This window comes from Pygocentrus nattereri, chromosome 26, assembly GCF_015220715.1.
Source record: "Pygocentrus nattereri isolate fPygNat1 chromosome 26, fPygNat1.pri, whole genome shotgun sequence".
Classification (NCBI taxonomy): Eukaryota; Metazoa; Chordata; class Actinopteri; order Characiformes; family Serrasalmidae; genus Pygocentrus; species Pygocentrus nattereri.
The window spans coordinates 27,764,987-27,783,599 of NC_051236.1; the positions used below are offsets into that span (position 1 = coordinate 27,764,987).

At 39.9% G+C, this 18,613-nt stretch overlaps 1 protein-coding gene across 25 annotated transcripts in view; it reads right to left on the reverse strand.

The window, feature by feature from the left end:
- Positions 1-574: 574 nt before the first annotated feature.
- The window catches only part of kif1aa (kinesin family member 1Aa), a 73,725-nt gene continuing 55,686 nt past the window's right edge, over positions 575-18,613 (reverse strand). For 19 of the 25 annotated variants that reach the window (XM_017697970.2, XM_037534955.1, XM_017697981.2 and 16 more), the window contains 11 exons: positions 11,354-11,468; positions 10,381-10,514; positions 10,153-10,214; positions 9,892-10,037; positions 8,583-8,786; positions 8,261-8,332; positions 7,659-7,780; positions 7,082-7,225; positions 6,594-6,786; positions 4,322-4,440; positions 575-4,230 (listed from right to left, as the gene is read on the reverse strand). In XM_017697970.2, coding sequence (XP_017553459.1) covers positions 4,188-4,230; positions 4,322-4,440; positions 6,594-6,786; positions 7,082-7,225; positions 7,659-7,780; positions 8,261-8,332; positions 8,583-8,786; positions 9,892-10,037; positions 10,153-10,214; positions 10,381-10,514; positions 11,354-11,468 — 1,354 coding nt within the window. In that variant the 3' untranslated portion in view covers positions 575-4,187. Of the gene's footprint in view, positions 4,231-4,321; positions 4,441-6,593; positions 6,787-7,081; positions 7,226-7,658; positions 7,781-8,260; positions 8,333-8,582; positions 8,787-9,891; positions 10,038-10,152; positions 10,215-10,380; positions 10,515-11,353; positions 11,469-11,937; positions 11,962-18,613 lie in introns of all 25 variants that reach the window. The other 6 variants (XM_017697975.2, XM_017697990.2, XM_017697977.2 and 3 more) reach the window with 1 other exon arrangement.

Below are 18,613 nucleotides of genomic sequence, written 5' to 3' on the forward strand. Positions count from 1 at the left end.
TGTCAGAAAATTACATGCACAACTTTTCTTTTCACATGGAATAAAAAATTTGACCATTTATCTTACAAACAATGCCTTATTCTCCAGGGGAACATCCTTACAGCAACAACAAAGCTGATTATTTTCTTGCAAAATTTAAGTTTGTCATTATAAAATATGTATATTGAGGAAGAGTTCAGAAAACAATTACATTTTGTTTCATCAGAATCCTTGACCATTTTGATCCTTGCTGTACAGGCGTATGCAAAAGTTTGAGCGCTCCTGTTTTTTGTTGATTTTCCAAGTGAAAGCAAGGTAGCACATGTTCATCTACAGAGAACACACGTCTGCATTTTAAAGCATAATTGCTGTTTATTTGGTCAATTTAACACCCTGGGAATAAATTAAACATAAAATGTGGTCTGTGCAATATGTTGTAAAGTGAGCACTAAATTGTGCATAAAAATGAGTAACGATGAGTAATGATTTATTTTCATTTAGAAAATCACGTCATTTGACCAGGGGTGTTAAAACCTTTGCATACAAGTGTATAAGACCCACAAATTGACATAAAAACACACACAGAGGGGTTTAATAGTGTTGCATAAGTTCCACATTTATTTTATATCAGACATGTGTTAAGGTGTAGGCTACACAAACATTTTGACTCATAACTCCAACACTCAAAAGAGACATTAAACTACTGCCCATTTAAGATGGTAACAGCTGCATATTACACCATTCACAGCAATCTTGTTTATGTACAATGCAAAGTAAACTGAGAGGAAAAGATAGAAAAATGCCAGGGAATGGAGTTTGTGCATACGATGAAAATGGAAGCACAGAAATGAATATGAATAATGATGAAAAGAAACGATTTCTTTGTTCTTTTTTTCTCGTGGAGGCTGCTGTATGTAAGCTATGTGATGCTGAATGGTTTTCATTATAGGCGTAAATGACAGTAGAATGAATATCTGGTCCTTGTTGAGTTGATATGGGCTAGAAATCTCATCCAACACACGTTCGACAACATTTTCAAAAAGGAGCACAGACTAAAGACAACTCTTGCATACAAGTACACACAAAAGTAATTTCTTTGATATCTTTTCAGATGTGCAGTAACACGGCTGTTCTACCTTTGTTTTTTTTTCTTGAGATATGTGAATGGATCAGATGACCCTGCAATCAAATTTCATGCACAAATGTTGACCAATACACAGACAGCTTGGAAAAACTTTTCATCTGAAACTAACTGTTAAAGAGGGCTGCACATAGTTAATGCTCACTGCAAAGAGTGCATTTCCATAGTGAACCGTGGATAATATTATATTAAGTAGCCCTGATATGTCCAAGTGGCTCAAATGATTGGTCAGATAGTATATAAAGTGTTTAGCTAAAGGAATAAACTAGTAATTAAGGCTGCATAATATATTGTTTCTGTATTAATATCACAAAGCCTGGAAATCAATGACCAACCAATCACTGACTGTTATTGTTTACAGTGAGAATTTTGAGCAATGTTGGATGATCCAGATAATTTTCTACTGGTGTGATGAGCCGAATTATTCACATGATCAAAGAAATGAGAATAATTTTAGTCAACATGATGCAGACCAATCGCAAACTATCTTGCATTATAGGTTAATTTGTATATTGAATCACCAGATCACAATCGCAGTATATATTCACATAATTACAATATATTCTTGTCCATATTGTGCAGCCCTACTACAAATGAATCTATAGAAGAACCTAAAGTGATAGATGTATACATTTAACCTCAATACTCAAATCTCTGACCAACTGTTGTCACAGACTGCCAGAATCCCTGGGTCTTACTGAGCATGCTCTGGAGGTTAGCTGGCCTCTTTCATGCTTGTATCTGTCCCAAAGGGCAGCCCAGGGAATCCACTAATCATCTCACTCCACATCACAGTCCATCTGGCTTGGCTATAGCAAACAGGGATAGGGGGCCTCTGCTCCAGTGACTACCCAAGTCAAGGTCAGGGCAACAAAACACCCCCCTAGCCTAATTCCTAAGTCTCTCTGTCTAAACAAACTCAGCATCGAATCAACAAATGGGTAAAATATCATGAAAAGGCGAGTGAGTACGACCAACCACAACAGCGCAAATCAGTGGTGCTGAACATGCTTGGAAATTTAACTTGGCCACGACGAAGCTACAGTTAACCAACACTCGCAGTGAGGCAATGTGGACATGGATTTTCACTCTTACACAAACGGTGGCGTTTCAGTAACATCACAGACACGAAGCCGTTGAGTTTGCACACCTCGTAAAGCATTAAGTCAACGGTTACATCACACGCATACCGATAATGAGAGCCTAATTATTAAACCTATGAGTGCTATTAAAACGCAGTAGTGCAGCCTCTAAACTCAGTCTCTAAGTGCCACCGCAAGAGTATCTAAACTGAGGGAAATATGAGGTAATTTGATGTTTTGAACAGGGATCTTGGGACTGAACAAGTTTTTCTCTGTGTGTTTAGATCCAATATATAGTGCATCACAAACACTGTACATTAGCTCCATCTCCAAGTGGGAGCCAAAAACATTTTGTAAATGAGTCGATTCGTGTGGACAAGGAGTAGAAACATCACTACATATGCTTAGAAAAATCACTAATATGACTTTGCACTAAATGCATAACATGTAAACTCAATTTACAACTCCAGAACAGTGTAAATATGCCTGTGAGAGTGAAGAGAGGCTAATGGGCTGATTGGAGAAGAGATAACCGCACTGTAAAAGCAGCAAATGAGAATGAAGATGAGAATATTAAAAAGTAACAGGTGTACAGTAGATATGCTTAAAGAAGAGGCACTCAAATCATATCCTATTTCCAAACCTGGGGAGCTTGTACAAAATACTATACCTTTAAACCACAAAACCTGCTTTTAACATTGGAGATTATACAGACTTTATGTTTAAGTGTTCTGGGTAATGATCCTCTATCTTTTAGACAACTGATCTCACAAATAGGCCTTTTCCTTGATTTCAACCATTCAAAATAAATGAAAAATTCAAGTAATCTACATCTAGTAGCAGCTGTCCCAGCATCAACTCCTGTCCTATTTCCTTGAAAGTGGTTGAGCAGGGAGAGTAGCAACATACATAGGTAAGAGGTTAGTTAAACTCATGATAAAAAGTGCTTTATGCAGAGATTGCACTAAACTTCAAAATGTTTTTCATCAATAAATACACAATGAAATAAATAAATGCATGTTAAATAAATACCTAACTCCATAAGATTTTTAATATAAAGTAAATCAACCATAGATAAGATCATTAAGGGACACCTTGTTCCTTCTAGAAAATATTAGACTGGATTATGTTACATTTTCAGGTACGACTCCAGCATGACTCAAAAGGACTGTCCAGCTCTGTTCAAACATCTACCCATGTTTGCTTTACACATAGCTATGAGGAAATCACTCATCACTTTTTCCAGACATTTTCTAATTGGTCCAGATTGTTCTTTATGGGAAATACAATAAAGTTATATAAATATTTATGGGTACCTCTACACTGGCCAAAATCTGCACTAGCTAGGATGAATCTGTTCCTTTGAGGAGTGTCACTAGTTTTTGAGCAGTTCTATCAGCTGACAAAAACACATGGTTTACTGACTTAAATACTGACCAGTTTGAAAGTTGTAATCCTGTAGACTCTCACATGAATAAATAACACAATAAGGCAATGTGACAGCAATATCTGAATTTTCTTTTTCTTTCTCCAAACTCTAGACCAGGCACAGCCTGCTGGGTACGTGTATTACCTTTCTCATTACAACAAATCCAGTTAAACCATGTTTCTCATGAACAGACAGCTTTGGAAGCGTCACCAACACCTCTCCTGTTTCATTTGCTCTGGAGCATTAATCACTATATAAGCATTTATGATGAAATTAAGCAAACGCTTCTATTCTCCACTGCTATTTGAAGTAGTGAAGTGAGAGTATCCAGGCCCCTGCAGACACACGATTGGAGCCATTAGTACACAGGTGCTTAGTGCTAGACAGGGTGAGTGCAGGTACACACAGGAAGAGCAAAGGGTGTTGAGGGTTAGAGACCAGACTGAGCACAGGAACCAGAGATTCAGGAGCTCTATTTACAAGGATAGTCTTTTGCTTTTGTGGGTTTTGTCCTCTTCTTAGACAGCAGTACTGCAGGTATATGTGTGCGATCCCCTCAAAGCCTCATCTGACCTGCTCTTCTTCTGGAAAGTTTAGACCTGTGGAGAGAAAAGGGTAAACACAGTGACAATAGTACAAACACCAGCATGTTAACATGTACAGGACAAAGGATTAGAGTGTTTTGCATACCTGATAGATCCAGCAAGGAGAGGGTTGAAAGCATAGAGCCAGTCGTGCATCTCTTTGTCATTACTGGCTTGGAGCAGTATCCCACGATGCTCTGTGCACACTGCAAATGTGTAGGGAGTCTGCAAACAACACAAGAAGAAGAAAGGTTGTGTCAACATTAATTAAAGATTATGATAAAACTGAAATAACTAAAATATGATGTCTGTGCTGCTGTGAATTGTTCTGTAAAGCCTGAAACAGTCATTTAAAAGACAGAGGTGTTGGGCTGGAATTTGCAAATTCGAGAATTTTTTCAGACAGCATCATACATCTGTACATATGAATGTCACATGCACAGCTTCACAAAGAAGGTTAAGCTTAATGCTTAGCTGTCAAATGCAAAAACATTATACTAAAGTATATATGATGACAATAGTAGATAACACACTTACATCCTCGAAAAACAAGTCATTTAGGGAGTTTAAAGTTCTCTTTGAATACTCTCAACATGCTCAAAATCATCAGATTCATCTGCTTGAGGGGGTCGTTACAAAATGTTCTGCAAGTTGCATGCAATTACACTTTCCCACCAGAGGGGTCCAAATCCCCAAATCTTGCATAGTATAACTTTTTTTTTAAAGGTTCCTCAAAAACTGTTTGTACACACATACTATCCACAATCCATCAGAAACACTTGTACTTCCATTCACTACATGCTTCATGAGATCCGCCTAATTTATAGGTCCGTTGTGTACACTATACTGCCAAAAGTATTCGGTCCTCTGCCTTCACACACATGTAAACTTGAGTGAGATCCCATTCTTAATCCCTAGGGTTTAATATGATGTCGGCCCACCCTTTGCAGCTATAAGAGCTTCAACTCTTCTGGGAAGGCTTTCCACAAGGGTTAGGAGTGTGTTTACACTTCCAGAAGTGCATTTGTGAGGTCAGACACTGATGTTGGATGAGAAGGCCTGGCTCACAGTCTCCGCTCTAATTCATCCCAAAGGTGTTCTATCGGGTTGAGGTCCTTTCACTGGGACTAAGGGGCCGAGCTCAACTCCTGAAAAACTACCACACACCATAATCCCCCCTCCACCAAACTCCACCACTTGGCACAATGCAGTCAGACAAGTACCATCTCCTGGAAACCGGCAAACCCAGACTTGTTGGTGACCTCTGCGCACTCAGCAGCCGCAGACCCCACTCTGTCATTTTACGTGGCCGAGCACTTTGTAGCTCATGTTGTTCCCAATTCCACTTCGTTATAATACCACTAACAGTTGACTGTGGAGTAGTGTTAGTAGTGAGGAAATTTCATGACTGGACCTGTTACGTCCGGTCACGGTACCATGCTGGAATTCACTGAGCTCCTGAGAGCGACCCATTCTTCCACTAATGTCTGTAGAAGCAGTCTGCAGGCCTAGGGGCTCGGCTTTATACACCTGTGGCCATGGAAGTGATTAGAACACCTGAATTCAATTATTTGGATGGGTGACTGAATACTTTTGCCAATATAGTATAGGTGTATAATTACAGACAGCTCAGTGGTCAGAAAATGAACATTAATTATCTGTGATAGATTATATATAGATATAAAGTAACACATTAGGAAAAAAATTATTCGATTACTTTTTTCCTGTAATAAAGTAGCGTAAAACATTACAGTTAAAATTTTTGTAATGACATTAGCGTTACTTCTAGAACTGGTACTTCGTTTTTTTTTAATAATGTTATAAGTCTGTTACTTTGTAGCTCATGTATCTCAGACAGAACAATATTAATACCACTGTGATGCACTGTATTGCATTTAAACTTCTTCTGTATTGATGATCCGTGCTGGTCCTTGTACGTGATTTGTGTATGTGCTTGAGACCTATGACTTTGTGAGTTTGATTGTGAGTATTGATTGTGAACACTATGACCAACATAGTGTTGGCGTGGGAAGCACTGTAAACCTGCCAAAATTGTCAAAGTATTTACACTAATATGAAACTGATGGATAAAGAAGCCTGTGCTGAAGAACGCAGGCTCACTTAAACAGACAAAAACTCAGATTGTTAAAGAACAGCTCTGTAAGCTTTACATTTTATTGGTGGAGATTTTAGCTGCAGGGCATCAGCCATAGACATGTTATAGAGTAATGCAGAACTTAAGTAGGCGCACTAAGAGGTGGCTACAACACAGTTTCTAATAAAGTCGCTGACAAGTAAAAATATCAGTAGAATGATCAGATATTAATGTGAATATCTACTATGTTTCTGCTGGTGTTTTTAGGTCTGATGGAGGTCACCTTCAGCATAGCCTGCTGATCCTCGCTGTACTCCACTTGAGCAGAAGACAGGTTGAGGATGGCTCTCTCCACTGTCTCTCTCTCTGAATTGTAGATGTAGACGTACGGCCTGCGCACCACCACGTAACGCTTCACCCACCCATTAGTGTGGGGCTCTAGGAAGTGCAGATAGCCCTTCTTTGACACAATGGGGCTGTGAAAAAAAAATCCTCCAGTTAGAGTCAACAGCTTTCTTAGTTCATGAATTGTTAGAGGCGTGCCTGAAGAGGCAGACAGTTTTGATGATTTGTTGATAGTTTTAAGGAGAGCCCTGTAAGTTTCTAGTCATTAGTCTTTTGTAAGAACTGAAAATGTTATTATATATTATATGTTATGCATTTCCACCCTCAAATGTTTTGCTTTAAGTCACTGAAAGTAATTGGTCCATGTGCTGATGCATGTTTGCCAAAAACAAAATCTAGAGTCCTCAGCTGCAGTGTAGAGATCACCTGACACGGATCTCCTGAATGTCAGGGACAAATGTGTGGACCCTCGGTTTGGACTCCGGGGCTCCGCTGGGGGATTTCTTGCCCTCTACCTCAGGTGCAGAGTCTGGACTAGGGCTGATAGCACGGGAGCGAGGTGTTGGGGGTCTGCACACAAGAGTTTTAATTAACACTTCAGATGAGGCATGCAAAGACCAGTGAAAATGGTTGCACCTTAAAACACTGTTCTTCTTTTTATGACTTTATTGGACTAAACGGTAGTTTCTCTAACCACAAAAAACACGGAAGGAATGTACAAAGAGTTGTCAGCTGATAATAAGGCTACAACAATTAGCTGGTGCTGATTATGCTAATATGCATTGTTATGTAGTTTACTTAAAAACAAAAGTGCTCTATAACAAACAGCAAGTGTGTTAATCAATAGATTCAATTACAGATTATAGAAATAATTGTTAGTTGCACTCCAAGCTATAGTTATACTTCAAAAATCACAATGCATCCAGCATCTTAGATGTGAAAATCATCAAGGTGGCCATAAAAAGTGAACAGGATAGAGTGACTGTAGTGCAATGAGACTGACCTGAGTTCAGTGTTGCTGCCATAGCGACCTTCCACCAGTGAGGGACAGGTGGAGGAAGGTGTGAGGGTATTGAGAGCTGTGGCTGAGGGGTCTCTCATCAGAGTTACAGACATTTCACTCAGCTGAAACAAAGTAAAGCAGAGTAGTCCATGAGCAACTCACACGTTCAAACCTGTTAAGTAATACAACCTAGACACTAAAACTTAAGACTCCTAAACAAAACACAGAATGAACCTCTGTTTCCTTCCAACATATGAGTTTCTTATGCTGTTTTGACACAAAAATGCATTTATAATCTCTTCCTGAGTTCAGAATTCTGAAAACACAGTCTGGTTTTTAAAACAAGCATGGGGCATGTCCAAGACGCAAGAAAAAAACTCAATATACGCACAACACATATTCTATAATGAATTTATGCGGCTTAAATAAATGCATTTTGAAAAAGCAGTACGCCACTCATGTTTTTCACACCACTTTCTTGGCTCCTTTTATGGTATGGTAGTGCCAGGCTAGCAGGCTTAGCTTATCATCATGTCGATTTTGATGTCCGCTCTAGTTTATGCATCTATTATGTACGGTATCACTGTGCATTAGTGCCTCACCTTGCTCTCACTTGCACTCACACACACATGGCTGTAGTCTCTGTTGAAGGTGTGGGTGAGCAGACGCAAACACTGAAAGGACAAGAAGTCACGTGAGGAGCTATTTAAAAACTGACATCACAAAGTCTAAATTTAAATCTAAGTCTAAATCTTTGTGTAATCAAGGTACATTAGGCTAAAGGGATGAGTCACAGCAGAGCTTCACTGCATTAAACCAATGATTAATACAATACAGACACAGTGGGCCTTCGACAGTTCAAAAGAAATATCCTCTGTGTAACATTTCCTCCTGTGTGTGTTCCTAGTAAAGACGCTAACTCACCTTGGCGGCGAGTTCACGCTGCCTCTCATTGGGGGTGTCTGGTCTAGGTGTAGTCTCAGGGCTGTGGCTCAACCCTGGGTGGGCCGCGGGGGAAGAGGACTCGGCGGGATCTTCATTCACGCAGGACAGCAGCGGCTCCTGGCCCAGCAGCAGGGTGGACTCCAGTTTCTCCCTCAGGAGGAGGTAGTGTCGGGTTTTCTCCACCTGATCAACATAAAAGGAACCATATTCTCAAACCTCATGTGCCAAGCCTGGACATAAACAATCCCATAGGCCTGTATGTGGGCCTTAAATTAGTTTCACAGTAGTTCCAAATAATTAATCCATCCATGTTCTGCACACAGATGTGTGATTCAAAAATAAATATCATTTGAAATGAACAAAGCTAATTGTTGTGTACTACATAGCTTGTTCATCTTGGAACAGCTGCTACAAAAGAATGCATTTGTTGTAAAGGCATGGATAGGTCACAGTGAATAATAAGGCTTAACAGCTGAACACTAATTACAGCTTTCAAGGTACTCATGTGTAAATCACGAGGTTCGTTTACATTTGTAAATCGCCGGACCCCAACAACTAGAACTTATGGTACAGAAGTACGGTCATAGACCTAATTAAAACGTTACATTTACAATTTTCAACAAATATTTTGGCATTAAACAGACTACAAATGATAATAATAAACTTCTGCTGAGTGCTGCTACAGTTCCTTTGGTGTCTTGGCTTTATGTTGGCATCAAATCAGTCGCATGACCACTGTTTGATGATTTGCAGAATTTGACAGTCCAGGTTTATTTTTGCCTGTGTAGGTTCTGCCAGGAGCCAGGAGTTCAAAGGTTTTTGTAGGTTTGCCAAGGAACTATAAAAATTACCCTGACGCTTAGCCTTTGGTGCCCTTTGTTTAGGGAATTCACTGTACTGACCAGGTGTACTGACTTTTCTCCAGTTTTTGATCTGTGGCCTCAGTGGCATCTAATCCTTTTGGAACATCTTTTTCATACATGCCAATCAAAAAGTATATTGAACACAATGTTAATTTGACTACCTTTATTAAGTTTAATTAGTCTTTATATTAGTTATTTATATATTTATTATAAATTTAGACATTTAGGAGCACAGCCGGTTCACAATCAGTGGTGAGCTCTGGACAGCTCTGGTAAAAATGAACTACTTAAACTACCTTGGAGGCAGTCTGGTCATTTAATGACCACATTAATGAATGATTCATTATCATCCAGACATGTTTTTGGGAAACAGCAGAGAAAGGCTTATGTGTTTGGGAGATTTTATGCTAAGTGGTTTCTCATACCTCCTGCAGGAGGCTGAGCTTCTCCAGCTCCCACTGGTGGTCCAGGATGAGGCTGTCACTGCGAGGCCTCCAACCTGCCAGGTTCTCCTCCCCTCGCACATATGCCACTGATGTATCCAGCACCCGCCTGCGTCTCCTCTGCATCCCTGCAAATCGACAGACATTCAAAGTGATAGTACTCTCCAGTGAATGCTTTAAGCATCATTGAGTTAATTTCATTGGTTTTGTGAAATAATCAGAGCAGCGAGTTTAAAGCTTTACCTGGGCTGCCTGCATCTGCCAGATGGCACAAACTAAGCTCATACACTCCAGTAACTCGGTTTCTGCAACAAAAAAAAAAAAATTGTACAAAGCATTACAACTTAGAGAAAGAGAACATTACTGGGAAACGAAACTGTCACAGATATTTGTTGCCTACAATCACACAAATGGCATTCTGTCATCTGTGCAGTTTGTGTGGATGAATAAAGTATGGGATGGTGTGCATACCCCTCAGATGGCCTCAGGCTTCCACTGCTGAAGAGGTTTCTGATAGAGCGTGATGCTGAGAGCTTGGCATCCCGTGAGTAGAACACCATGCAGAAGTCTTTGGTTATAACTGCAGGCTGCGTACAGTTCTCCATCTGATGAAGTAAGAAATCATTTTAGGCCAATTGCTCATAAACAGTTCTGAAAAGCACAAAAAAAAGTCTGGTTGGGCTATTGCAGGGCTAAACTGTCAAACTATATAAGACAGGCTACCTGGTTTCTTTTACCAAGCACCTCAGCTGAGACTTAAGAATGTTTTAGCCATTTTCCCCAATTTTCTTTCCTACTTAGTCGTGTCCAATTCTATCCGCATTGCTGGGTCACTCCCGATCACACGATATCACCAGGGCTAGGAGAGTGAATGCTAACACACACTTTATCTGAGTCATGTCAGGGGCCACTGCCTCTATTTAATCTGCTCAATATGCCTGAAGGAAAACAGTAGCTGTCAGTTCTGTTACATTAGCTAACAGACAGTGAGCGATGAGGAGAGGTAGGACCATCATACCCACACAGAGACCCCCAGCTGTGGATGGCTGTAGTATCACTGGGATCAAACTCACATTTCCTGATGATAGGGCCAACACTTACAACTAAGACATGTTTAGTGTCCACAGTTTGCTTCTCTAGTTTTGCACTGGAGATACCAAGTAATGGAAGCTTTGGATTCACTGATTAATGTTTTCCATGTGCAAACTGCCTGAAGTTGTTAAGTAATCTCAAACAGACTTGCTTATGTAGATTCTGACACCTTTTTCACATAATGGTATCTATAAAAACTGCCAAAATTAGAAACATAATTCATACTTCAAGGTGGCTACCAGTAGTGTATCTGTAGTGTAGTTTTGCTGACAGCAAGCAATAATCATCTGTACCCTCTCCTATAAATGAATGGTAGCATAATATAAATGGTTGACTGAGTCAGCAACATTACCTCCAGGTAAGCAGAGAGAGTCATGTAGATTTTCTCCCCATATGGAGTCACACGGTTCAGCAGGAGTGAATTGTGCATGGATGAATCCCAGGCAGCCTCAAAACGGTAGAACGTCCTAGACATTGCATTAAGAGCAGTGAGTGGCAATACTGACAATTAAGGGGGAGCTCATTTAGGTTTTTCACAACGGCTTAAGATTAATATTTTAAAAATACATTAAATTATTTAACATTTTATAGTAACACAAGGGTGTAGCTTTAATAATAATGGAATTAAGCATAATTTAAGAATAGTAACATGGTCAATAATTAATGCAAAACATAAAACAATCACTAGAGGTGATCTTAAAGCATTATGGGATTGTAAGAGTTCATTACTGATTTTAAAAAGCCACTGACAGGGGGTTAAGGACATAATAACTGCATGCCAAAATAAATAAACAATATTAAATTAAATGAACAAAACGCTAAGCATGTAAGGCTCTTTTTGAACAGCACCACCACCAGCATGAATGAGACAATGTAAAGAAATGAGGAAAGATTTGACAGACAGAAGAGGGGTAGGGGGACAGGGGGAAATTGTACCTAGGATCAATTCCCAAGGAAATGCTTTGTGTGGCAGGGAGAGAATCAACGATATGATCATAGGTAAGAGAGAAGAAAGGAAAAGCCTTGTGTCTTACGCTCTGATAAGAGTCTCATGATGACCAAACATGGGAATTAACATTTCCTAATCTCTGAAACTCCATACACAAGTAATATAACAATACATCACTATATATTAGTTCATAGCTCTTCCTTATGACTGCTATAATCCAAATACCTATCAGTGTAAAACCAGGCCATCCAACAAAACAACCATATGGCCAACAAAACAACCTGTCAACTGTACAGGCACAGAGAATTTACTGCTTTCTAAGTATTACATCTGCCCTAAGCTAACCTCATTCCATGAGAAAGTTCTACATGTGGACAGTATGGACTGCTGTATGGTTTTCCTCCCTACTGCTCCTCCACCCTTCTCTGCACTGTTCTGATAAATGCAGGTTTTAACCTGCTCAGATAATCATTCATTGAGTTCACTTCTATTTCTGGCCTGATGCCCAGTCTACTCCTAAAACTGCCCATGGCTCTGTGAAAATCTGAGCCAGGATGAGCAGCTTTGTGGTCAATAAGAGAGGGGGATCAGATGGCTCTCTGTGCATTAGATGCTGCGAAAAGGCCTGGACCGGGATGAGCTGGGATGGAAAGCCTTAACCTGCATTTCAATATCATTTTAACCGGCGCTCACTGATTTTGCCACACGACTAAGAAGTTTGTAGCATTTATGTTACATAAGTGGCCACTCACAGGACGGGGGGTGGGCAGCTTCGTCTGCTTGTTTTTAGAGTTGAAAAGGTACTGCAAAAAGAATTTCCGACTTCGAAGCAAGATGTAGCAAATTACATTGTAACTATCATAATAATTGAACTGCCCTCTAACGCTTTTTTTACAATAGCCATAAAATGCATTTTCTGCCTATTTTGGAGGTCCCTTAGTTGAACGATGCTTTTTTTGTTCAATTATATTAAATATATATTACATAGGTGAGCAAGCAAGCCAATATTTACAAGAGTGTATTTATTGTGTTTAAATAATATTTTTGTGTGGCAGATTTTTTAATGTCAAGAAAGCTGCAGTCGTGCTGTCCATTTTACCTCAGCATGGCCATCTTTGTAGAGAGACTGTTTTCACAGCAAGGATTTCTCCCTAACACTTCAACACAGAGTTACAACATTTCACACACAGAGAGCCAAAAGCATCCTAGTTAATCTGACAACAGAGTTACAGGTGAAAATATTTAATTTGATTATATTAATCAGTGGTGGACAAAGTACACAAAGTTCCATCCATCCATCCATTTTCTAAGCCGCTTCTCCGTCAGGGTCGCGGGGGGATGCTGGAGCCTATCCCAGCAGTCTTCGGGCGAAAGGCAGTACACAAAGTTAAATTAGATAAAAAATGACTCCAGTAAAAGTAAAAGTCCTCCCTTTAGACCTCCTCTTGAGTAAAAGTACAAAAGTATTTGCTTTCAAATGTACTTAAGTATCAAAAATGAAAGTACTAAAAATTCATTATGGCTCAAATGTCCTATTACCATTTTTGCAATAAAACTGCTTTATCAACTCATTTTAGATGAAACATTCTCTTTTAACACCAATATTTTAATAGAATGTTATTAATTAGTCAGATGCTGATGTCTAGTAAAATGATAAAAAGCACAAAACATTTAAGGCACACAATTTCCATTAGTTAGAAGTGGCCATGAAATAACTTTGTGAGTTTCTGTTTAAGATTTATTTGCAAAGTGTAAGTAAAAATGAGTATAATTTAAACAAGTTTAAATTTATTGTGGTCTACAGCAGTGCTAAAGTCCTAAAAGTAGAGAAAGAGAACCCAGTTAAACAAATGACACAAAAATATTATACTTGGTCAGGTGTTTGTTGAGGAAAATGATCCAATATTACATATTTGTGAGTGGCAAAAGTCTGTGAACCTGTAGGATTAGCAGTTAATTTTAAGGTGAAATTAGAGTCAGGTGTTTTCAGTCAATGGGATGATAATCAGGTGTGAGTGGGCACCCTGTTTTATTTAAAGAACGGGGATCTAGCAAAGTCTGCTCTTCATAACACATGTTTATGGAAGTGTATCACGGCCCGAACAAAGGAGATTTCTGAGCACCTCAGAAAAAGAGTTGTTGATGCTCATCAGGCTGGAAAAGGTTACAAAACCATCTCTGAAGAGTTTGGACTCCACCAATCACAGTCAGACAGACTATGTACAAATGGAGGACCATTGTTCAAGACCATTGTTTCCCTCCCCAGCAGTGGTCGACCAACAAAGATCACTCCAAGAGCAAGGTGTGCAAAAGTCGGCGAGGTCACTAAGGACCCCCAGGTAATGTCTAAGCAACTGAAGGCCTCTCTCACATTGGCTGATGTTAATGTTCATGAGTCCACCATCAGGAGAACACTGAACAACAATGGTGTGCATGGCAGGGTTGCAAGGAGAAAACCACTGTTCTCCAAAAAGAACATTGCTGTGCTTGTCTGCAGTTTGCTAAAGATCACGTGGACAAGCCAGAAGCCTATTGGAAGAATGTTTTGTGGACATATGAGACCAAAACAGAACTTTTTGGTTTAAACAAAAAGCGTTATGTTTGGAGAAAGGAAAACACTGCATTCCTGCATAAGAACCTTATCCCATCTGGGAAACATGGTGGTGGTAGTATCACGGTTTGGGCCTGTTTTGCTGCATCTGGGTCAGGACGACTTGCCATCATTGATGGAACAATGAATTCTGAATTGTATCGGAGAATTCTAAAGGAAAATGTCAGGACATCTGTCCATGAACTGAATCTCAAGAGAAGGTGGGTCATGCAGCAAGACAACGACCCTAAGTACACAAGTTGTTCTACCAAACAAGGTTAAAGAAGAATAAAGTTAATGTTTTGGAATGGCCGAGTCAAAGTCCTGACCTTAATCCCATCAAAATGTTGTGGAACGACCTGAAGCGAGCAGGTAATGTGAGGAAACCCACCAACATCTCCGAGTTGAAGCTGTTCTGTATGGAGGAATGGGCTAAAATTTCTCCAAGCCAGTGTTCAGGACTGATCAACAGTTACCGGAAATGTTTAGTTGCAGTTGCTGCACATGGGGGTCACACCAGATGCTGAAAGCAAAGGTTCACATACTTTTGCCCCTCACAAATATGTAATATTGGATAATTTTCTTCAATAAACAAATAACCAAGTATAATATTTTTGTGTTTTTGTTTAACTGGGTTCTCTTTCTCTACTTTTAGGACTTGAATGAAAATCTGATGATGTTTTAGGTCACATTTATGCAAAAATATAGAAAATTCTAAATGGTTCACAAACTGCCAAGCACCACTGTATTTACACAAAGTTAGGTTATAGTCAGGAGTTTCTTCCATCAGTTATGTAGGAATAGGCACTCCCAAACTTTTATGCTGTTACACTGTCGCTGAACCACATGCTTGGTTTCATATGTCCAACAGGTTAAAACAAGCTCAAAACAAAGTGCACACTGTACGTTAATCGGTGTGCTTGCACTGTGCTTTTTAGTTTTGACAGGTTATGTTTTTATGCACACATAAGCCAAAAGGAACAACAGATTCTGCATAATGTAGTGGAGTAAAAAGTAAAATATTTGACTTTGAAATGTAGTGCAGTGAACGTAAAATGTCATCAAAAATGGAAATACTTCAGTAAAGTACAGATCCATGAAAAAACTGTAAGTACAGTAACAAATTACATTTACTTTTTTACTGTCCACCACTGATATTAATTAACAATATGAGTTGATTTTCCATTAGAAGAATGGTCACTGGCAGACCTGCAGAAAGGGGCTACGATACCACCAGGGACTCCCCACAAGGAGAAATGCCAAGAAAAATTTGTTTAGGCATGGTAACAGCAGTATTGAAGCGAAGGATGGAGCAAAACAGCAGAGGACAAAGTCATCCTTCTACAATGCATTGTAAAGGAAAAGCCTTCGTCACACTTGTTAATAACAGTATTTCACACTGACCAGTTTTTAAACATTTACAGACCCTTGATAGGACAGAGTTCATCAAGCCTTTAGAAACATCTGAATGAAGGAATCTGGAGAATATGATTTGATGAGCAATACAGGAGGTGAATCACCAGAAAATAAACTCAAGCAAACTTGTACACTATTGCTACTCACATTTAGTCAAAACCTTCTGTGCCGTTTTAAGAGATAATGGACAGTAAACACATCAATGCCTATTATTTTATTTCATATTATGCCCATTACTATTCATATTATGTTTACATTCATTCTCAGAAACTCTAACATATACAAATGAGTCTATGGGAGAAAAAGAGTGACTTTCACTCCTTCACACAAAGAAAGTAGATTAACTCTGCATTTTCCACCTCCTCAATATTTTTACGCTTCATCCTCTCCTGTCAGGCTGTCCAGCTTCTAAGTCATAGTCCTGGCAGCACATTCAAGAAAAAACATCCTTTTACGCACTTTGGCTCACTTTCCATCAAGGACCGAAATGAGATTTGAGAATTGTTAAGCACACAGGAGTGAGTTAGCGCAACAGTACTAACACTGAGGTAATGGGTCTGTGGATTAGTTTTTAGCTTTTAGTGTTTGGATCTGAAGGCCTCTGCCAGCCGGCACTGCTGTAAATGAAGTGTTCCTGAGAAAGCAGGCAGAGAAGTAGGTCTGTTTGAGTTGTACCTCACTCCTCAAAGCCGTTGGGCGGGGTGTGTTGAGGTGTTGAGATGCTGTGTTGCTGCCAGAGAATCACACGTGTGAGAGATGAGTATGCAATGGTATTCCATATAGGCCCTGTAGGAGCCTTTTACTGTACACCCCACCCAACCCCAGCACACTCATTCACACTCTACTGGCCTTCCACTGGAAGGAGACTAGACTTGTAGCTTTCCACTGTGTCTTGTTTATTCATTAGCACTGTTACAGACTTGAAAAGTTCAGAGCTTTTGGTGCTTTCAATAAAAAGTACATGTGGGCTGGCAAACTATGCACATACTCATTAAAGGAATACTCCAGCAATAACCAGTGTGACGTATGCAGTGTAAAAACAATTTGCTGATTTCTGGTTACTGAATATCAAATAGTAAGTTAAGAGAATAACAATCTGTGTCTTGCATTCTGCAATCGTAAAAGGGGCCTAAATGTGGCCTTATTGTTAATTCTGGCCTAAAACTAGAGTTTAATATATTATTTGCCATATTATGCAGTGTTTATTTATAGCTGTATTATATTGTATCTCTCAGCATCTTTAGGTTGGCATTACTTTATAGCGTTTTCATGTTTTTGTTCATCAATGTTCTCTTACTGCAATATCCATCATGCATTACTCCACTGTTTCTCAACATTGGTCACAGAGACACACTGCTCTGCACATTTGTGTTTTCCCTGCTCCCAACACACGGGGCAGTCGTGGGCTGGAGGTTAGGGAACCAGCACTGTGACTGGAAGGTTGCTGGTTTGATCCCCTCGACTGACAGTCCTTGACTGAAGTGCCCCTGAGCAAGGCACCTAACCCCCAACTGCTCCCCGGGCGTCATGGATAGGGCTGCCCACTGCTCCGGGCAAGTGTGCTCACTGCCCCCTAGTGTGTGTGTTCACTAGCGTGCATGTATGTGGGTGTTTCACTGCATGGATGGGTTAAATGCAGAGGTCTAATTTCACAGTGTGCAGACACAGAGGCAGATGGTTGTAAATTCTTCTAATTCTAACCTGGTCTAACTAATTAACCCAATAACAACCGCTGAGTGTAAGTAGGTGTGTTAAAGCAGTTAAAGCTCTAAAATGTGCAGAGCAATGGGCATCCAGGACCAAAGTTGGGAAACGTTGCATTACGCCAATACATGATATCCCTGTTGTGTCAACTAATCCTGACCACTAGCTTAGCTATAAGACCACAGGCTTAATGTATCGCTGTGCAGACTGATCACTGCCTAGCTTAGAGCGGTACACACCAGTAGGTTTTTTTTTGTCCAACTTGGGAAAGCGCCACCGGTACGTCACAATGAAATACGCCGATATATAATCATGTTGGAGCAATGTGGTTGCAATTTTTAGAGTAAGGCACCGCAGTTGCTCACCACTCAGCCGCATGAGCTGTGAGGCAGCTTGATGAGGACAGAGCCTAATCCTCATTGGCTAGAAGCTCAGCTGGCAAAAACGCAGACACAACCTATGTTCAGTATAGCAAAGCTTATTACACTGAGTGCCTTTACATGCACTTAATAATCCAATCGTAATCTGATTTCTGCAGTTATCTGTTCAAATGGTCATGTAAACGGCATATTGGGATTTCTTAGATCGGAGTAAGGTGCAAAAATCCAAATCCAAAAATTTAGAAATCTGATAGAGAGCTGGATTTTATCTCAGTAATCAGAGTCCTCAGCACATGTATAAGCTGACTCTGATTTCTTTCAGATTCCTTAGCCTGCGCTGTAGTGAAAACAGACTGTAATTAAGCAAGTAGCATTCAACACAGCACCCGCAAGATGGCAACATGAGACTTCTGGAGCGATGCTAAAACCACCTGCATGCTTGACAAAATAAAAGGCTTAAATATTCTTCCAGATGTAGTACAGTACATTCATATTTTCAGGTAAAGTTACTCATGTAAACCCAGAGTTTTCCCTTTACCTCAGTACCCAAGTGCATGTAAACGTGTTGATTGG